The sequence below is a fragment of the Nicotiana tabacum genome, chromosome 7, assembly GCF_000715075.1.
Source record: "Nicotiana tabacum cultivar K326 chromosome 7, ASM71507v2, whole genome shotgun sequence".
NCBI lineage: Eukaryota > Viridiplantae > Streptophyta > Magnoliopsida > Solanales > Solanaceae > Nicotiana > Nicotiana tabacum.
The window spans coordinates 166,968,198-166,987,121 of NC_134086.1; the positions used below are offsets into that span (position 1 = coordinate 166,968,198).

Here is an 18,924-nt window from a genome sequence, read left to right on the forward strand (position 1 = left end):
TGTGATGTAAACCAACTTATCAAGATAAACTATCTAGAATAGAAAATCTGGAAATTATGCTCTAAATTAAATTATTGAGCAAGTTACCTCGCAAAACACCATGTTGTAGGTTAATAATAATCGCACATGTAATCATCTCATAGATGCATCTTATGTAGTATACATGACAGGTGAATGGACCCATATTCACCTTTGATATTTCCAGCATTCATGGGATTCAATCCCAATTTTAGTTGATCTATTAATTAATGAGAACAGGCAATATAAGAGAATTCGTAAAGAACTTTCTAGTTCTTTAATATTTACCCATGTGAATTCTCTATTATTTTTGCACATCATACTTAAATTGATATGGCTAAATCAAATGTTAATTGAATAAATTATCAATATTGATAAACTTCAAATTTACACCATGATGTGTGCAATTATCAATAAACTCCAAGTTTATTATGATATGGGTTTTTATATCAATAAACTTCTACTTTATTGTGGCATTCTTTTGTTTGTGTAGTACAAACTGAAGAATAAAGCGGGTAGCTTTCTACATGTATATTACCCCGCTACATATTTTAGTAATAGAAGATATTAAATCTTTCCTTTATTTATAGTCTCAGTATGACCAACCGCTTTCGCGAATACTTTAGAAACTCAATTAAGTTTCTTTGAGACTTACTACAACACAATGCCTTAGTGATAAGCAATTTTATTCCTCCAAAATAATAATAATTGGCTCTTCCAGAGATCTCAATTAATTTGGTACTACCACATATTCATCAACATCCATACGGTGAATATCTCTTTTAAAGAGAAAGTTATACCATTATGGTTACGGTCAAAATTATATGCAAGATATGTTTCTTGCATTAATGTTATTCTTTAATAATCACATTACCAAAATATTTTGGCGTGCAATAGGTACGTGACCAATGACCATTCATGCCATAATAATGACATTATTTTCTTATATCATATCAAACCTCCTTCTAGAGGTGTGTGTGGTATATTCACTACCACTAGCACGTTCAAATTTTTCCAAGAATGAATATGTATTCATAAATTAGATGTTGTCACATTCACATCATGAATGGACCATAATCATCTATGTGTGCTTTATAAAATCTCATGTCAAATCGATGACAAATATTACTTTCATAGAGTGAATGATTGTTTTGAGAATACTTATTATTTTCATTATCACAATGATGATGATTATAATTTCGTCAATTGCCACGTCCACAACTATTGATACCTTCACGGTAATAATTTTGTCTTCTTTCAGACTTTCACATATTACTATCACATTCTCTTAAGAGAATGAGAATGAAGCAAATTCAATGAGACAGATTTTCACTTCTTGTGTTCACAATCATACATGACTTTGATCATTGCAAGACATAGAAAATTTACCACTTCGAGTGGTTATAATTTCTTACTAACTCCGTTATAATCAAAATTTATTGTCTTTGCTTGTATTTAAAATCAAATTATAGAATAAAAGAGAAAAATACGGTAAAATACTTACCTTAAATCCGGAATTTAATCATGAAGGAATTTTATGGAACAATTGACAATCAGTATGCTCAATCCCAAAGTTTCTACTCAATTGGTTAGAGTCTCGTGCTGATAACGTGTTATGAAACAATATTTAAGAAGAATATTGTAGAGAAACGTAGAGAGAAAGAATTCTTATTGATTTGGGGATGAATTACAATGGAATAGAACCCTCTATTTATAAGGAAAGAGTGACTTAGCCACCAAGTAATAAACCCTAAAATCTCTCTAAATATAGACATTCATCATAAATAGAATTCTATTTATAACATTATTATTATTATTATTATTCACCTTCTTGGAACTGAAACAGATGTAAACAGCTAAAAGAGAAAAAAGAAAATGAAAAAGAAAAAGAAAAAAAGGGGACGATCAGGAGAGAAAAAAAATAATAGAAGGGCTGAAGATCATATAAAAAGATGAAAAGAACAAAGTAGACTTTTTGATTCCAAAAATTGCTTCTCCCCGTATAACGGCCAACAGTGTCGGAGTAATTCAGTCGGAGCTACCTCAACATCGCCATGGCATCCGGCACCGATATCTCGTCCTTAGAAACAAGGTCAAAATTTTCATCATTCATCACATGCTAAACATTTTTTCCCAGTTTCGTCACTAATGAATTAATTACATATCAATTACACCAAATGTAAATTCAGCCGTGTCTGCTTTTATAATCGTGGTATTCTTTACTGGAGACTGAAATTTACTATAACTTATACTATAACTTTATTTGTCGATTAGCAGGATTTTAAGAATTGAGATTGCAGCTATTTGTATCCATTGTTTCTGCTGCTTGATATTCTCGGTCCGTGATTCTCAAATCACTTATTTTTTGTGTTAAATTCCCTAATTTGGAATTATCCGTGCTAGACTAGGATGTTCTCGAAAGTCCAAAATGATTAATTTGGTCATATTAATTAGACCGGTATGAGAGGGTTAAAAATTGATTAGATTAGTGATGTAATTTTGGTTTAGTAGTTAACAGGTTTATAAGTTGGCTTATAATCATGCTTGGATACTACTCCTATCATTTTTAGCAAGAGAGCTAGACTATTAATGTGAGATATTACCTCACATTTTCTGGAAGAAATGAAAAGGGATGAACCCTAACACTAACGAGGAGAGAGAAGAGAGAAAATATCTTGGTACTTCTTATTTCCTGAAAATTCTCTTTTATGTCTTATTACAACACTAATAAAATGAATGAAAATGAAAATAGTAAAGAATTGGGCCGGGTATACAATTGGGCCAGCTTATGTCTGACTAAACTATGTAGGCCCAATATTGTCAACACCCCCCTCAAGCTGGAGGGTGTAGACACTCTAAGCTTGCACAAAAACTGATGGTGGAGAGGTCCAGACAAGTTCTTAGTCAACATATCAGCAAGTTGATTGGAGCTGGAGACAAATTGAAGAGAAATCAACCCAGAACTCAAACTGTCCCGTACAAAATGACAATCAACTTCAATGTGCTTGGTGCGCTCGTGGAAAACTGTTTTTTTAGCAGTGTGTAAAGCTGCCTGGCTATCACAAAACAGAGGAACAGGAGCAGAAATATGCAAATGAAAGTCACCAAGCAGTCGAACCAATCAAGAAATTTCAGCTACCACCATCCTCAAGGCCCTATACTCAGCCTCAGCTGATGAGAGAGACAATAGGCTATTTCTTGCTCTTCCATGAAATAGGACTGCCTCCAAGAGTAATATAGAAACCAGTGACAAACCTTTTAGAAATAGGACATGCAGCCCAATCAGAGTCTGAGAAAGCTGCTAAGGACAAATCAGAGCTGGCAGAGAGGAGAATTCCTTGGGCAGGAGCATTTAAGAGATATTTGAGAACATGAAGAGCTGCTAGCATGTGAGTAACATGAGGATATTACAAAAATTGGCTGAGGTGCTGGACAAAAAAAGATATGTTAGGTCTGGTATGTTGTAGGAAATTGAGTTTGCCTACCAATCTCCTGAATTTGGTAGGATCAGAAAGAGGGTCTCCCATATCAGTAACAAGTTTAACAGTGGAATCCAAGGGAGTAGAAACAGGGGTGAAGTTGTCACAATGAAATTCAGCCAAGAGGTCAGAAGTGTACTTATGTTGGCTCATGAGGTACCCCTGTGGATGTGAAGTGATTTCCAAACCCAAGAAATAATGGACAACACCTAAATCTTTAATCTTGAATTGGTTATCCAAGAAAGCCTTCAGAGAATTCAATTCAATAAGATCATCCCCAGCTAAGAGGATGTCATCCACATAAATGGCAACCACAATAAGAGAAGCACCAGAAGCCTTTGTAAATAAAGAGTAGTCATTTTTGCTGGAAGTGTAGCCTCTGGATAGCAAAGAATCAGACAACTTTGAAAACTACTGCCTAGATGCTTGCTTGAGGCCATAAAGAGACTTCTTGAGTCTGCAAACCAAAGGAAAAGAAGGGGAAGATGGAGCAGAGATCACCAAACCAGGGGGAATCTTCATGTAGACCTCCTCATGTAGGTCATCATGCAAAAAGGCATTATTAACATCCAATTGGAAAACAGCCCAACCCCTTTTGACAGCCAAAGTACAGAGGCATCTAATAGTGGCGATCTTAACAACTGGGGAAAATGTCTCAGTATAGTCAACCCCTTCTCTTTGGGTATCCCCTCGGATTACTAATCTGGCCTTGTACCTCTCAATGGTACCATCTGACCTTTGTTTGATCTTATAGACCCACTTACAAGGGAAAACCTTCTTATATGGAGGAAGAGGGACAATGTCCCAAGTTTGATTTGCAGCAAGAGCATCAAATTCCTTTAGCATGGCCTCTTACCAGGTAGGATTAGTAGCAACCTGTTGGTAAAATTGGGGCTCATGCATATGCAGGTCAATTGTAGGAACCTTAGATGACACATGAGGAGAAAGGGAGGAAGGTATAATTGAATTGCAGGCATAGTCCCCAAGATAAGCAGGGGCTTGAACATTTCTGCAAGATCTTCTAAGTTCAGGAGCAGGTACAGTAGGTATAGAAGCGGAAGAATGAGAGGTAGAAGAAGAAGAGGAAGAGATGAAAGTAGGAGGAAGAACATGAGGAAGAGTGGAAGGGGAAAGAGAAGGGACAGGGGAGGAAGAGGGTGGGACAAGAGCAACAGAATGTGTAGAGGGGACATCAACAAATATGGGAGGAGGAGAAGGATCAGAAGAAAAGGAAGATAGAAAGGGGAAGATATGCTCATGGAACACAACATCCCTAGAAAAGAAAATAGAGTGGGAAGATAAATTCAGCAATTTGTATCCCTTCTTCCCACAAGGATAACCCAGAAAAAAGCAGAAATGGACCTGGGTTGAAACTTATCTCTCCCAGGCTTGGGACTGAGAGCATGGCAAAGGCAACCAAAAGATCTTAGATGTTCATAAGTGGGGGCATAACCATGCAATTTTTCAAAGAGGAGACATTTAGAAGAACAGGAGAAGGAATTTTGTTAATGAGGTAAGTGGCAGTGAGAACACACTCACCCCAATACTTGAGGGGAAGCTTTGATTGGAAAAAAAATGCTCTGGAGACTTCTAACATATGTTTGTGTTTTCTTTCAACGATACCATTCTGTTGGGGAGTGTGAGGAATGGTTGTTTGGTGATGAATCCCATTAGCAGTAAAGAATTGTTGAGCTTCAGCGCTACTACCTAGTTCATAGGCATTGTCAGATCTAAAACATTGAACAGAGGACTGAAATTGGACTTTGACCATCTGAAGGAAAGCTTTAAGAATGGAAAGGGCATTACTCTTACAAGACATAAGATGAGTCCATGTGACTCTAGTGAAGTCATCAACTAAAGTCAAAAAATACCTAAAGCCATTGTATGTTTGGGTGTTGTAGGGACCCTAAATATCAATGTGGACAAGTTGAAAAGGTACAGTAGAATGGATAGAGCTAGGAGGGAAAGGTAACCTCTGTTGTCTAGCCATAGGGCATACATTACACAGAAATGGTTGCTTAGGTGAAATCTTATCTGATAAAAAAGGGATATACTTCATTCTTGCAAAAGGAATATGACCTAATCTTTGATGCCAAAATACATAATTTTTATTAGCAACAACAGAAGAATTACAATGTGAACTAGAGAGTACAGAATGAGAAGTAGAGTAAGGAACCTGACTAGGTACATTACAAACAATAGAATTTGAAACTGGAACAAACTTGGAAATAGAAACAGGAGAGGATCTACCAGCTGAATGCAGAAAATACAGTCCATTTGCAGCCTTACCAATTACCAGAGGCCTCCTCAGAGAAGGGCCCTGTAAAATACAATTGTAAATAGTGAAAACTACAATGCATGTGAACCGTAGAAGTAATTTGTGCACAGAAATCAAATTGAAGTGAAAAGATGGAACTAAGAGGACATTGTGTAATGTCATATCAAGACTGAGAATTAAGGATCCAGTAGATATGACTTTTACCTTATATCCATTAGGTAAGGTTATTAGGAAAGGTGTGGTTAAAGGTTTGAGATTGTGAAGGAGATGTTTGTGGGGTGTCATATGGTTTGTAGCACCAGAGTCAATGATCCAAGGATCTCTACCTAAATTTGACACTACAGATGCATGAAATGCAGCAGAATGGACCTCAGGGTGGTTGTACTCACCTGCAAAGTTGGCAAATCCAGTGCTGTCAGCAGCAATGTTGTCAAGATGGGAAGTAGGAGTAGCAATGTTGACATTCTGAAACAGGGTCATAAAATGTTGGTATTGTTTCTTGGTAAACCCATGGGCAGCAACTTCAGAAGGACTAGGATTGAGAAAACTAGAACTTGTACCAGAACTTTCAGACTGAACACAGGCTGCAGATCTCCTACTCTTTGTAAACTTGAAATCTGGTGGAAAACCATGTAGCCTGTAGCATTTATCAATGGTGTGTCCAGGTTTCTTGCAGTATTTGCATACTACATTACGAGAAGGACCGGGAAGTTTCTTTGACTCAAATTGAACCCTCTGATTGTAACCTTTATGGTTGCTGATAGGACCAGTTGCAGCAGTAAAGGAGACAGAATCATTTGAAAAACTGGGAATGGGAGCAGAAGTCTCTTTCTGTTTTTCATCATGTTGAAGCACAGAGTATGCTTTACTCAAGGAAGGAAGGGATGGCATCATCAGTATATTGCTTTTACAGGTAGAGGAAGATTCATTTAAACCACTATGGAGGAAGATTCATTTAAACCACTAAGGAACTGATATATCTTCTGCTCCTCAATGAACTTAGGTAAAGCACCACAAGAACACACAGGTCCAACATAAGCAGTGGTAAGTTCATCCCATTGACCTCTCAATTTAGTGAAGTAAGTTGCAATATCTAAGGATCCTTGGGAGGCTGCACTAAGTTCTCTTTGGATCTGGATGTATTTGGAACCATTGGAAGTACCAAATCTTTCATTTATATCAGTCGAGATGTCCTTAGCAGTATCAAAACCCATGACGCTATTAGCTATGTCCCTAGACAATGAATTAGTTATCCATGCAGTGACCATGTTATTGCATCTTTCCCAAAATTGATAGTAACGTGAATCAAATTGTGGTTTGGATATTCTACCAGTAATGAAACCTAGCTTATTTTTGGCAGAAAGTGCAGTCAACATGTTTTTACGCCAATTGACAAAACCAGTTCCATCAAAGGGGGAGACACCAGATGAGTGCTCGGACTATCCGAGGGATGTACATAAAAGGGATGAGAGATAGGGATAATGAATTCATCAAAACCCCCAATCGTAGAAGACGAACTTACTTCAGGACTACCCATACTGAAAACCCTAGAATTGTAAAGTTTACAGATAAATCCTAAGTAGAACAAAATTCGATCAATATTACTGTGATAAGAAGGGTTACCGTCCTCCTTTGCGACCTAAAGGAGCAAAAGCCTTGAAATTTGTTGAGGAAACCAGCAACAATATGCAACTGACTGTCGATCGAGCAAAACACGACCACTACTGTATATTAACCCAAACACGTTGAAGAAACACTGCAGAAATCGCAAACAAACACTGAAAAAACCCAAAAATCAGCGAATACCCAGCAGAAATGAAAAATTTGACGGAACAAAATCTCCGGTGGAATCCGATAAAACTATCATAGATGAGAAGAGCGGAGCCAAAATCGATTGATTTTAGGCTCTGATACCATGTTAATGTGAGATATTACCTCACATTTTCTGGAAGAAATGAAAAGGGATGAACCCTAATAGTAACGAGGAGAGAGAAGAGAGAAAATATCTTGATACTTCTTATTTCCTGAAAATTCTCTTTTATGTCTTATTACAATGCTAATAAAATGAATGAAAATGAAAATAATAAAGAATTGGGCCGGGTATACAATTGGGCCAGCTTATGTCTGACTAAACTATGTAGGCCCAATATTGTCAACATAGACTGAAGCATCTGGTCCAGTTGTCCAGAAATTAAGATACTAGTTTGTAATTTTGCTCTATGCTGGAATAGAGGCAAAAAGGATATACATTTGCAATCAACTTTTTTCTCTGAAGACATGATATAAGAATAAATGACAAATTTGATAACCTCAAAACTCTGTAATCAACTTTGATCTCTTAAAGCATGATAAATAAATAAAAAGGGCAAAAGTCTTGATAAAATGGAAAGACTAATCTTACTGTTCTATAAACTTTTATGCTTCAGGCATGAAGCACACTACTTATTTCTTAATGCTGAATTCCAATTTATCTAACGCTTTGTTTACTTGCTCTGCTATTTTTTTATTTTTTTTGTTTCTCACCGGTGTCCACTACCCACATTGGGCCCGACTAATTCGGATTCGCCACTTAAGATCCATCAAATGTGTGAAGCGCTCCGTACCAGCATTATTTTCATTCCTAGGGTTCAAACCCGAGACCTTTGGTGATTTTAATTCTCAACAGCTAGGGGTGAAACCAGGCCGAAGAGGGGGCCTGGAAATAGTTTTCAACCAGCTATAGACGCACCTCGGTTAGAATCTCACTAGCTGCGTCATTGCCCCAAGCACAAAGATCAACTTGCTCTGCTATTTCATAAGATGGCTGATGCTTTAGTTTTGCTGTATGTTATATTGTTATTGCTTTGTGATGTTCCTGACAAATGGTTTGGAACTTTCTAATTCTCAAATTGAGTCCAGGTACATTTGTTCTTGCCAGGCTAGAGGAATTACGCCTAATAAACAAGTTCTGTCAGCTCTTTTCAAGGTTTGTGATACTGTAGTTGTCCATGGTTTACAACCATCAGAAATGCTATCTTTACTGAAAATATAAGCTTATAAATCCATGTTTTCACTTGCTCGCCCATTGAGGTAGACTTCTACTTGCTGAATATCTTCTGGGAAACGATGATCCTCTTATAGAAAGATTTGGGCTTCATATCAAGAAAATTTATATTGGGCATGTTAACATGATTTGAGATTTGTTTCAAGAAACTTTTTGTTCTTCAGCATGCTAAGTAAATGTATTTCATGGTTGGCATCATAGGTGTGGCTATTTTATTAAGTGAGTTCCTTTATCCTTCTCACCGCTAGCGATGTTTGTTTGACTTTTGCTGCAGAATGTGCTGCTTGTTTCTTCATCTGTGTCATCTGAAATCTTACATTCTTACTGTCATATTACTGCCCAGGCCAAGTTGAAGAAAGCCCGCCATGAGGTGTCTAGCTTAGTGATTTTGCTGGATGACATTCAGGATGCTGATTTCCACTCACTGCTCGATTTGTTGATGGAAGTTGATGTTTCTGAGATTGATGCAGTAGATGTTATAAATAGATCTGTATGCACCCTGAGTTGGGAGTATCTTCTTTCTTTGCTGCGTGCTAGCAGTAGAAAGCTAAGAGTTGTTGATCTCCAGGATATATTGTTTGGCAAGGACTTCTTGCTGTAAGTATTGGCACAGTTTTGTATTCTATTCCCAACTCTTTGCCACAATTGATAATCTGTTTTGCTTTGCTGCAGATGCAGCCCTTTTTTAATTAGGTATATTTTGGAAAAGTAAATAAAGAAAGAAATGCATCTTTACGGTAGGGAATGAACCCACTTCAATTATGAACCATGAATTGCATGTGATGTTTTTTTTTGCTAACATATAGACTTTTTCTATCTATTTCCTTTAAAAAAACCACATAGATTTCTTTAATTACGTATTTCATAAGAGATGTTTTAGTTTTGACTAATATATACAGGAGGAATCAGCACAAAGTCCTTTTCTTATTTTACCTTTCTGGATCGGTTGCCTAAACTCATAAGAAAAAAGTTAAAGTTTAACTGTTGGCCAGTCCGAATTTACCTTCGAGGATCTGTAATAATCTCAAAATATTTGGTACACACACAATAATGGATTCTGGGAATAATGATCTTGTGAAAAAGAATACTTTTGTAAAGATGTAATGAAAATGTCCAGCATTGGGAAAATACTTATCTGACATAGATTAAAAATCTTTAGCAAGTTAACTTATATATACTCGAAATATATTCAGAATTAAATTGAACAGAAGCATCAAGGGGAAAGTTGCTTTGAACCAACTATTTTATCCGGAAATCAAACTATTCTAAAATATCCAAAAGAATTAACCCGACAATTGATCGTCTTCTTTACAGTGAGCATGTGTCTTTTTTCCTGTTTTCCGACTGACACATAAATTGCTTTTCCATTTGTTGTGTTTAGACATAATGTAAAATGGATAGGTGCTCCTTTATGCAGTACTTAGGCTGATGTGCATTCATTACCTTTAGATGTGTTTTTCAGGGATCTTGCTCAACGAGGCTTACCATGCCAAGTGCTAAATCTGAGGTCCTCCCATTTCCGAAAGCTCACCATGGTTGGGAATTTTATGCGGATGCACACCCTTAACCTGGATTCCAGTGCATCCCTTACTAACTTCCGTGAGGAGTGTTTTACCTGTATGCCAAATTTGAAGTTCCTCTCGTTGTGTGAGACAAGAATCACTAATTTATGGACTACCACGGCTGCACTTGCAAAACTGCCCTCCTTAGTTGAATTACGCTTTCAGAATTTTTTACAAGATGATGAAGCACGTAAACATCCTGCATCAGATAGAAGGGATGACTACTGGGATTCAGATCATACAGAGATTAGTATTCATGATGAAGCGCCATCAGTTAGTGGTGAAAGTATCATGTATAGGCATTTTAATGAAGAACAATATTTGAATAATACTGATATGAATATTGATAGTAGTAGTGAAGATTCATCTGATGACAGTGAAGTGGATTTTTCAAGTCAGGATCGTGAAACGAGTTCCATGGAACTCTTGCCTGATGCACCTCCTGGTTGGGAGGATCTGGTTAATCTGCAAAATGAGGTATACCAACAATTATTTTTTGTATTATTGTTACATATATCACTTAGCATGAACAATTAACCAGATTCCGCTTCTTATTTTTAATTGGGCTGAGAACACCAGTGATATGGATAACAGGAAAGTAAAGTTACTCTCTCTCGTATAGCACTCTTCTCTATGTTTTCCCTCTGATATTAATATCCAAAAACTAGGGGGTATAAATTAATTTATCTTTTGACACCATCATCTCTCTGCTTCTACGACCTGCTAAAGCTTTGCATGCTAAAAGTTTGATTTCACTGCAGAACACCTCCCTCAATGCCCCTATATTTGAGTGGGAAAAAATGACAGTTGTCTTTTTATTGCACCATGACAGGTTTCTTTTGGCACATTAGATATGCAGGATGACGAAGAGCCCTTCTTCCGTTTGTCTGACTCACGACTGTCATACATTGCTCCAAAGAAGTGTATATCTCATAATCCTTCACCAATATGCTTTGAAAAATTCTACCGCGAGTACATGATAGTCTCACTGCCAAACCTGAAAATTCTTGATAACTTGCCTATTAGGAAGGTTGACAGAGAAAAGGCCGAAGTGATCTTCTCACAAAATTTTGAGTACCTACCATATAAGAGGAAGAATAAGGAGAGTGTTGTCAGCATTCTGCAAAAGCGTGAGACTAGAGCAAACCATACTCGCAGGCTCTTTCCTAGGCGAAAGTCGCAATACTATTATTCTAGGTCATTGTCTGCTGCCAAAGTTGGTTCTGCTGCTTGGCCTGCCCTTTGTCCCCTCCCTATCATGGACACCACAGCAAGAGATGATAGAAGAAGCTATCGACCACGCCAATTTGAGTATCATCCGTCTGATGCAAGCCTTATGGTTTTTGGAACATTGGATGGTGAAGTGATTGTTATAAACCATGAGAGTGGAAAAATTGTCAGTTACATTCCCTCACTTGGAACAATGAACAGTGTTCTGGGTTTATGCTGGCTAAAAAATTATCCCTCCAAGGTATATCATCTAAAAGCTGTAAGTTATGACTGTATCTGGTGAAGGAATATTCCTGGAAATTGTGTTCCTTGGAATCCCTCTGTGCATACTATTGTATTTCAGACTATTCTTTTTTTCTTCTGATAATGGTAACATGTATTTCAGACTATTCTTTTCTTGCTAAACATGCTCCTTGCTGTTTCTGGTTTACACCTGATATTATTAATAATTTAGATATATTGTTGTTCATTTCCTGAATAATGTTGTCCAAAAACTGAATAAGAATCCAACCTTTGGCCGCAACTAGAAGTTGTAATTCTCAAGTAATATCAAAGGATTTGCAAGTATTTTGGGAAATGCTTTTCTTTTTTATAATAGCCATGGGTCCTCTATTAGTCTCCATGAACTCTGCAGAGGAAAAAATTTCAATGGCCATGCATATATATGTATAGATTTTTAAAGCGTTGTAAACTCAACCACGCCAAGTCGTTGAACTTGAGCACCTGCCTATTTTGATAAAACCCTTTTGTTTTTCTCAGGTCATTGCTGGTTCTGATAATGGTTCACTTAGATTGTATGACATCCGGTTGATGCCTCCAACAGCCACAGGCAGCCATCAGAGTGCAGGTTCAATTATGTTTGATGACTTTGACCAGTTAACATCTGTTCACGTCAACTCTACCGACGAGTTATTTCTTGCGAGTGGATACTCAAAACATGTTGCTCTGTACGACATTAGCAGTGGCAGACGCTTGCAGGTGTTTGATGATATGCACCGAGAACATATTAATGTCGTTAAATTTTCACACCACTCTCCATCTATTTTTGCCACTTCATCATTTGATCGGGATGTTAAGATGTGGGATTTAAGACAGAAACCAAACCAGCCTTGCTATACTGCTTTAAGTTCTCGAGGGAATGTGATGGTTTGCTTTTCCCCTGATGACCAATATCTTCTTGTTTCGGCTGTTGACAACGAGGTAATTTATTGAGATAAGTCAGAGGTTTTGTCCCATTTACAATGATTCTCCATGTCGGTCCCTGCTGTTATTGTGATTGTCTGGAGCTTTTTTCGTGATATGTCCCTGTTGCGAAAATTTCAATGTATAGCACAAAGTAATCATATCATATTACATGTACTTATAAAAATAATCATATTATATTACATATAGATTTTACCAAGAAACCTTTTTATCTTAAATGCTTGACTTCCACTATCACCCTCGTATTCTTTAATCGAGGTTAGAAGAGAACTGAATGCTATCTGATAATGTCATCAAATTGTTAGGAAATGATTAACTCATAAAGATGATTAAATATTCGGACAATTATCACCTTGGAAACCTGTATGCAATAGCCACTAAACAAAGAATTGGCCAATGTAACAGGAGAAAAGAGATTTAAGTACTGGCTGAACTCTACAGAATTACGATTGATGTTGTATACCTGCAGCGAAGCCATTCCGAAGGCTGACAGGAAGAGGACAATTGTTTAGGACCAACTTCCTTGGATATCCCAGGAGACATACTCCTATAAAACAAAAGTTTGATATGCAAAAAGAGAGCAAGAACTTCTAAAAGCATATAAAATGCTCATTATTTACTGAGGAATATCTTCTTTTTCCCCCTCATTTCCTTTGAGAAGGTTGATGAACTTATAAATTTGATAACAAGAAAAAAAAAATTGTTCCATACAAATAATGGCCCAACATTCACGTGGATAGGATAGTTTTAAGAGGGATATGTGCCAAACTGGCATAATACAGCAGTAAAATGAAAAGATTTATGAAAGTGGTTTTTAATGGATTTGTATTATATGCAGTTCCGCAAAACATCATCCTTTTCCAGGTTTTATTGAGAACATGGAAAAATTATTGGCAGGTGAAACAATTGTTAGCTGTTGATGGGAGGCTCCATCTAGATTTTACTATAACTTCAACAGGGAGCTCTCAGAATTATACTCGCTCTTATTACATGAACGGAAGGGATTATGTCATCAGCGGAAGCTGTGATGAACATGTAGTCCGCATCTGCTGTGCTCAAACGGGTAGGCGGCTTAGAGATGTATCATTGGAGGTAATCTGGTTTAACTTAGCTTGCTTTTCCACTGTTTTCAATTTAACTGATTCGAAAACATGATGATTATCTTTAACATCATAATTGCACTGGTTGCTGTTTGACTGAGATTGTATCTTCATGTTGTTCAGGGAAAAGGTTCAGGAGCTTCAATGTTTGTCCAATCATTGAGAGGGGATCCTTTCAGAGTGAGTCCTCTTTTCATGTCACAAGTTTTTTTGCCCTTTTCCTTTTAGCATAAAAATGCTTCTACGAGGTTTTAAGCTGATTAAAATCCTCTTTCCATGTGTCACTTTACTATTGGAAATTAGATATCACTTTATACTAACATTTGGAATTGTAATTATAGAACTAATAAATACTGAATACTGACTAGCTGCATCACTGATAGTCTATGACTATGAGTGTTTAAATAGACTTGTCGGAAGGGAAATGATGCTACTCTTGCGGTTAATAGTTAATGTATGTAATTATCTGTGGACTGTACCAAACAAATTCGCTCAACCTTGAGACAGAGTTTAGAAATTGCAGGTTAAAGAATTGAGCTGATCTTTCTGCTGGTCTTCTTGTGAGCATGGCTAACGGGTCTTATATCATTAGTGAAAGAGGGGTTTGACTAGATTCTTTCACTCTGTGCCAGAAACAGTTCTTGCATATTCTCGCATAGGAGAGAGATTTATATATTAAAAACATATTTTCTGAATCTGGAGGCATATTGAAATTTCGACCTTAAGGGAGGGGGGGGGGGGGGGGACTAGTATACAGCTGTAAAGTTTTTCAACTTATATATCCCCATGAAACTGTCAAAAGGCTTAGTTTCTTAAAAGCATCTATTTGGAAGGAGACATTTGGATTAAAGAGGAGATTTCAAATTTTAAAGATTTCTTATGAAATGATTCAAGTGTCATTTGAAATGAACCCCAGATTGAAATGACCTGCAATTTAAGTTTTTTTTTTTTAATCTCAAATTTGATGATCTAAGCCAATTAACTTGAGATCGATAGTATCAAATCCTCCATCACCTAGTGTGCCAAATTATTTAGCTGGAGTGCTGGACCAAGCTAGAAGTTGAAATATCTATCGTGAAGCTTGTCATGCAACCTTAACTTGCCACTTGTATTGCTTGAGATCAGTTCAGTCAAGTGTCAAAGGCTGGTACAGGAACAAGTCAATCCGTCAAACTGGGAAAGTTTACGTATCTCTTTTTCAATATTATGGTGTTTTCAGGATTTTAGCATGAGCGTCTTGGCAGCCTATATACGTCCGAGTTCAAACTCAGAAATTGTTAAGGTAAATTCAATGCCTTGACATGACGATTTTGACATTGAGCACCCAGATACCTAATATTCTTTCATGAATATGATGCAGGTAAATCTGCTGGCATCAAGTGACCAAGACAAAGGGTACTCGTACACTCAGCATTCTCATCCATTATTTAGTAGCGGTGGCTGATCTTTCTGCAGTCATATTACATGCTACATATAGTTCTTATGGACTCGGTTGAGAATGATTCTGATCTAGTTCATGGCCTATTAGAAGTAGAAGGCACTCCGTTCGGGGCTTCGGTTGTCGGCTCCCTGTCATCAGGTCACCAACTTTCTTGACTTTCCGGCACTGGGCAGGCGTCAGCCCCTAGTGAAGTCAATACCAGAGACAAGCTGTTTGGCAGACAAAACCAACTGAAGAAGGTACTTAAATGCTTTCGGCATGTTCAGTACATACCTGTAGTCTTTGTAGATGCACTGTAGGCTAGATAGTTATTAACTAAATGAAATTTAATCCGGAGTGCAACAGAATCAGAATGTAGGTTGCTTCAACTTGTCTGTAACTCTATTTGAGCAACCTGGTCTATGTCGTAACATTTGTACGACGTATAGTGCCTGATTTAGAAACATTACTGAAGTGTCTGCTTCTCTGATGTTCTCTCACGTTCTCTCATCTTGTACATATACCAAATATTGTAAAGACTAGCATATTGGGCTGTTGATGATGGTTTCAGTTCTGTACCCACGGGGCATTTTGGATATCATATATTTTGGTGAACATCGTTTATTAGTTAGAGCGCCCTTTTTCTTGTTAATACACATAGGATTTCATGGGAACTTCCACAAGACATTAGGATTTCATGGGAACTTCCACAAGACATCTAAGGTTAGAGCATTTTAGTTATGTATGCGTTGAATTAGCAAAATAAAGTATAGTCTGCCTAACCCGTCCGAACTTGGGTAGGTTGAACTGGGAATATATTCATTAATTGGTTAACTTAGATAGGCCAAATAAACCTATGAAATTTTTTGTAGAGGAAAAATAGAAAAAAGATGTATCTTTGTGTGGCAGCTTTCACACTGAGTAACTCAACCTGCGAAATGCGAATATGACGCTCTTTTATTTTATAATATTGTCAACTATACTTATTTACATTGTGATTTATAAATTGAGGTAGTGAAGAAGTGTGACCTACAAAGAAGAAATTCTAGAAAATTATAAATAAAACTGAATTCTCTTTATCCTTAAACGTACACCCCTAAAAGGGAAAAAGAAGAGAAGAATTCGTCTTAGAACAAAGGCTAAATGGCTCAAGCATAACACCACTGAATCAGTAATATGTAGAGTATCCAGATGCTTCTGTTACTTTGTATTTAAAGGCATTAGTTTACTGTAAACACAAAATTAGTCGATGATTTTACTTAAATAAAGATTGGTCTGTACGTTAATAAAAAAAAAAAAAAATCACAGTAGATTGGAAGTCTTCCTAGACTACCACTTAAGCGCTAAAATTTCTAATAACGAAAATATTGGATCTTACACTTCCTTTCCTCTTTTGGGACGTGAAGACAAAAAAAAATGCAAGCTCATATTCTTGTAAAGACAAAATGCCACCAAATCTTGGTGCTGCTACAGAAAGAAATGAAGATAACTGAAGAGGCAATGGACGTGCGTTTTCTTGCAGAAAATCAGTGTGTATTGGCCAAAGCACAGCTGTCTGTGACCACATTCCCTTCATTGGTGCCTGTGCTCAATTTGTTTGTTCTAGTTTGAATTTCAAAGAACCAAACCGTCTAACATATGGTTTGTAATTTATTAAAAATTTCATGTACTCTGCACCTTTAGCTGTGTCATATAAACACATTCTAGTGGTTATATAGTGGATTGACTCGCATAGCATTTGATTTCTCAGAAGGAGCTAAGCAGATAAAAATTCAAGATTTAAAATACAAATAAGTGTTTGGATTTTATTAATTAAAATCCGCCACGGAGACTCCCTTCTATGAGGGGTGTCATCCTGACTGTTTCGACTAAAAATTTTACTATAAATATGCAAAAAATAAATAAATCAAAAACAATATGCACACATACAATAGGTCAACATTGCTTTAAAATAATGGTAAATAAAAATTAACTTAGTACACGAAGAAAAGTCTCGCAATCTCCACAAGTCCAATCAAAACCAAATACAAGTTGAGTTGTAATACTCCCTCCGGTCCATAATAAGTGACCAATTTGCTTTGAGCACACTCATTAAGAAAATACTAAATTCTAGACGAAAATAGTTAGTGTGATTAAACTACCCGTCATTAAATGTTGCACCATAGTTATAGTAGCACTTACTTCTCTTCTCAAATGTGAGGAGTAAATGACTTTTTAGCAATACGAACGTAAGGGTAATTTTGGAAAAACAAATTAAATTTTTTCTTGATTATATAAATGGATATTTATTTTGGACCAAAATAAAAAAGCAAATTGGTTATTTATTGTGGACCGGAGTAATAAACTAACACCGTTTGCGCTAGATTACGCCATTGATGGCACGTGTTTCCCATTTTACTTATATGAGCCATTGTCAAGGAATATAAAACAGAAAAATAAATTAAGATAAAAACAAAACAGTCCGAGACTCCTCTCTTGTAACGGGGCTACAAATACCCATGTTGTGTCTTTCTACTATTATATTGCTTAAAGTTCTGAGCTTCCTAAGAAACATTTCTTCTCTGCCAAATTCTGTACGAGAAGTGAAGAGAGTTGAAAGACAAAATGAAGAGGATTTTCGTAGCTTTTATGTTGGTGTTTGCTCTTCTTTTGACATCCTCCTTTCTTGAAACCGCAACGGCCAAATCAGGTAAATTAGCTTAACATTGGTGGCATTCATTCTAGCAAAACTGCTCAATAGAAAAGAGCATCCAATGCATCTATGTACGCAGTCCAAATAAGTCGACGTATGTTCATTTTATTTTTACATAATGTTGTATTTTTGTAAGATGTTGTTTGCAGGATTTCAACTATGATCTTCTCGTCACAGGATAATAACCCTTGTCGTTGCGCTAAAACTCTTTCTCTACCAAAACATCTAACTGACTGCATGAAATTTACAAGGATTTAAATTATATACATTGTATAAATAATTTTTATACTCAACTAACTCAAGTGCATTTAACCTGTCGCTTCAGCAGGTAAACTGTCTTATTTTTCGAGTTACTAATCTTACTTTTATAGATAATTGCATGTAATTATCTTTCAAGTGACCTAATAGTGTAAAATACTTTTATACGGTCAGTTTATAGAAGTTAAACTCAATTTACTATGGACATGGTGCAGTGTACTGTGCCCGCAAATGCAAGGCTCGGTGTTCCAAGGCAGGAGTGAAGGATCGATGTGTGAAATACTGCGAGTTGTGCTGTGCAAAGTGCAAATGTGTTCCTACTGGGACTTATGGCAACAAGCATCAGTGCCCTTGTTATAGGGACATGAAAAACTTTAAGGGAAAGCCTAAATGTCCTTAAAAATAAAACCAGATTTCTTCTCCTGCTTGTGTACCTAAAAGTATTTTTACTAGTATTTAGTTCGAGTAACAAGACTTTTTTGTGTTTGTTAAACTTCCTGAATAAATGAGCTCCTCTAGGACCTGTTAATGTTTGTGACCTCTATTAATGTTACCAAATCTTGTGTGGGAATTGAGAAATTATAATATTAAATCCTGCCATTTTTATTAAATGCTTGCTACTGATTAATTAGACTCCATAG

General features: G+C 36.7%; 1 protein-coding gene and 1 pseudogene across 4 annotated transcripts; one reads left to right on the forward strand and one right to left on the reverse strand.

The window, feature by feature from the left end:
• The first annotated feature begins 1,961 nt into the window (after positions 1-1,961).
• LOC107818011 (protein DWD HYPERSENSITIVE TO UV-B 1-like) lies at positions 1,962-15,911 on the forward strand. Of its 4 annotated transcripts, none has more exons than XM_075218032.1 (10): positions 1,962-2,110; positions 8,674-8,740; positions 9,162-9,415; positions 10,281-10,857; positions 11,213-11,851; positions 12,370-12,810; positions 13,711-13,905; positions 14,037-14,093; positions 15,133-15,195; positions 15,274-15,911. In XM_075218032.1, exons 1-10 carry the CDS (start codon positions 2,073-2,075, stop codon positions 15,355-15,357), a joined length of 2,415 nt encoding a protein of 804 aa, XP_075074133.1. In that variant the 5' UTR covers positions 1,962-2,072; the 3' UTR covers positions 15,358-15,911. The 4 variants fall into 4 exon arrangements, with proteins under 4 accessions (XP_075074133.1, XP_075074135.1, XP_075074134.1 ...); XM_075218033.1 differs by lacking the exon at positions 1,962-2,110 and adding an exon at positions 2,189-2,230; XM_075218034.1 differs by lacking the exon at positions 8,674-8,740 and having other exon boundaries at positions 1,996-2,110; positions 10,268-10,857.
• Positions 8,414-8,550, reverse strand: LOC142162482 (U4 spliceosomal RNA; annotated as a pseudogene).
• Positions 15,912-18,924: the final 3,013 nt, after the last annotated feature.

Coding starts and splice junctions, on each gene's coding strand:
- LOC107818011 (XM_075218031.1), top strand. CDS start 8,600: ATGTTATATTGTTATTGCTTTGTGATGTTCCTGACAAATGGTTTGGAA. Junction 10,858..11,212: donor TGGTTAATCTGCAAAATGAG/GTATACCAACAA, acceptor GCACCATGACAG/GTTTCTTTTGGCACATTAGA. Junction 13,906..14,036: donor TTAGAGATGTATCATTGGAG/GTAATCTGGTTT, acceptor CATGTTGTTCAG/GGAAAAGGTTCAGGAGCTTC.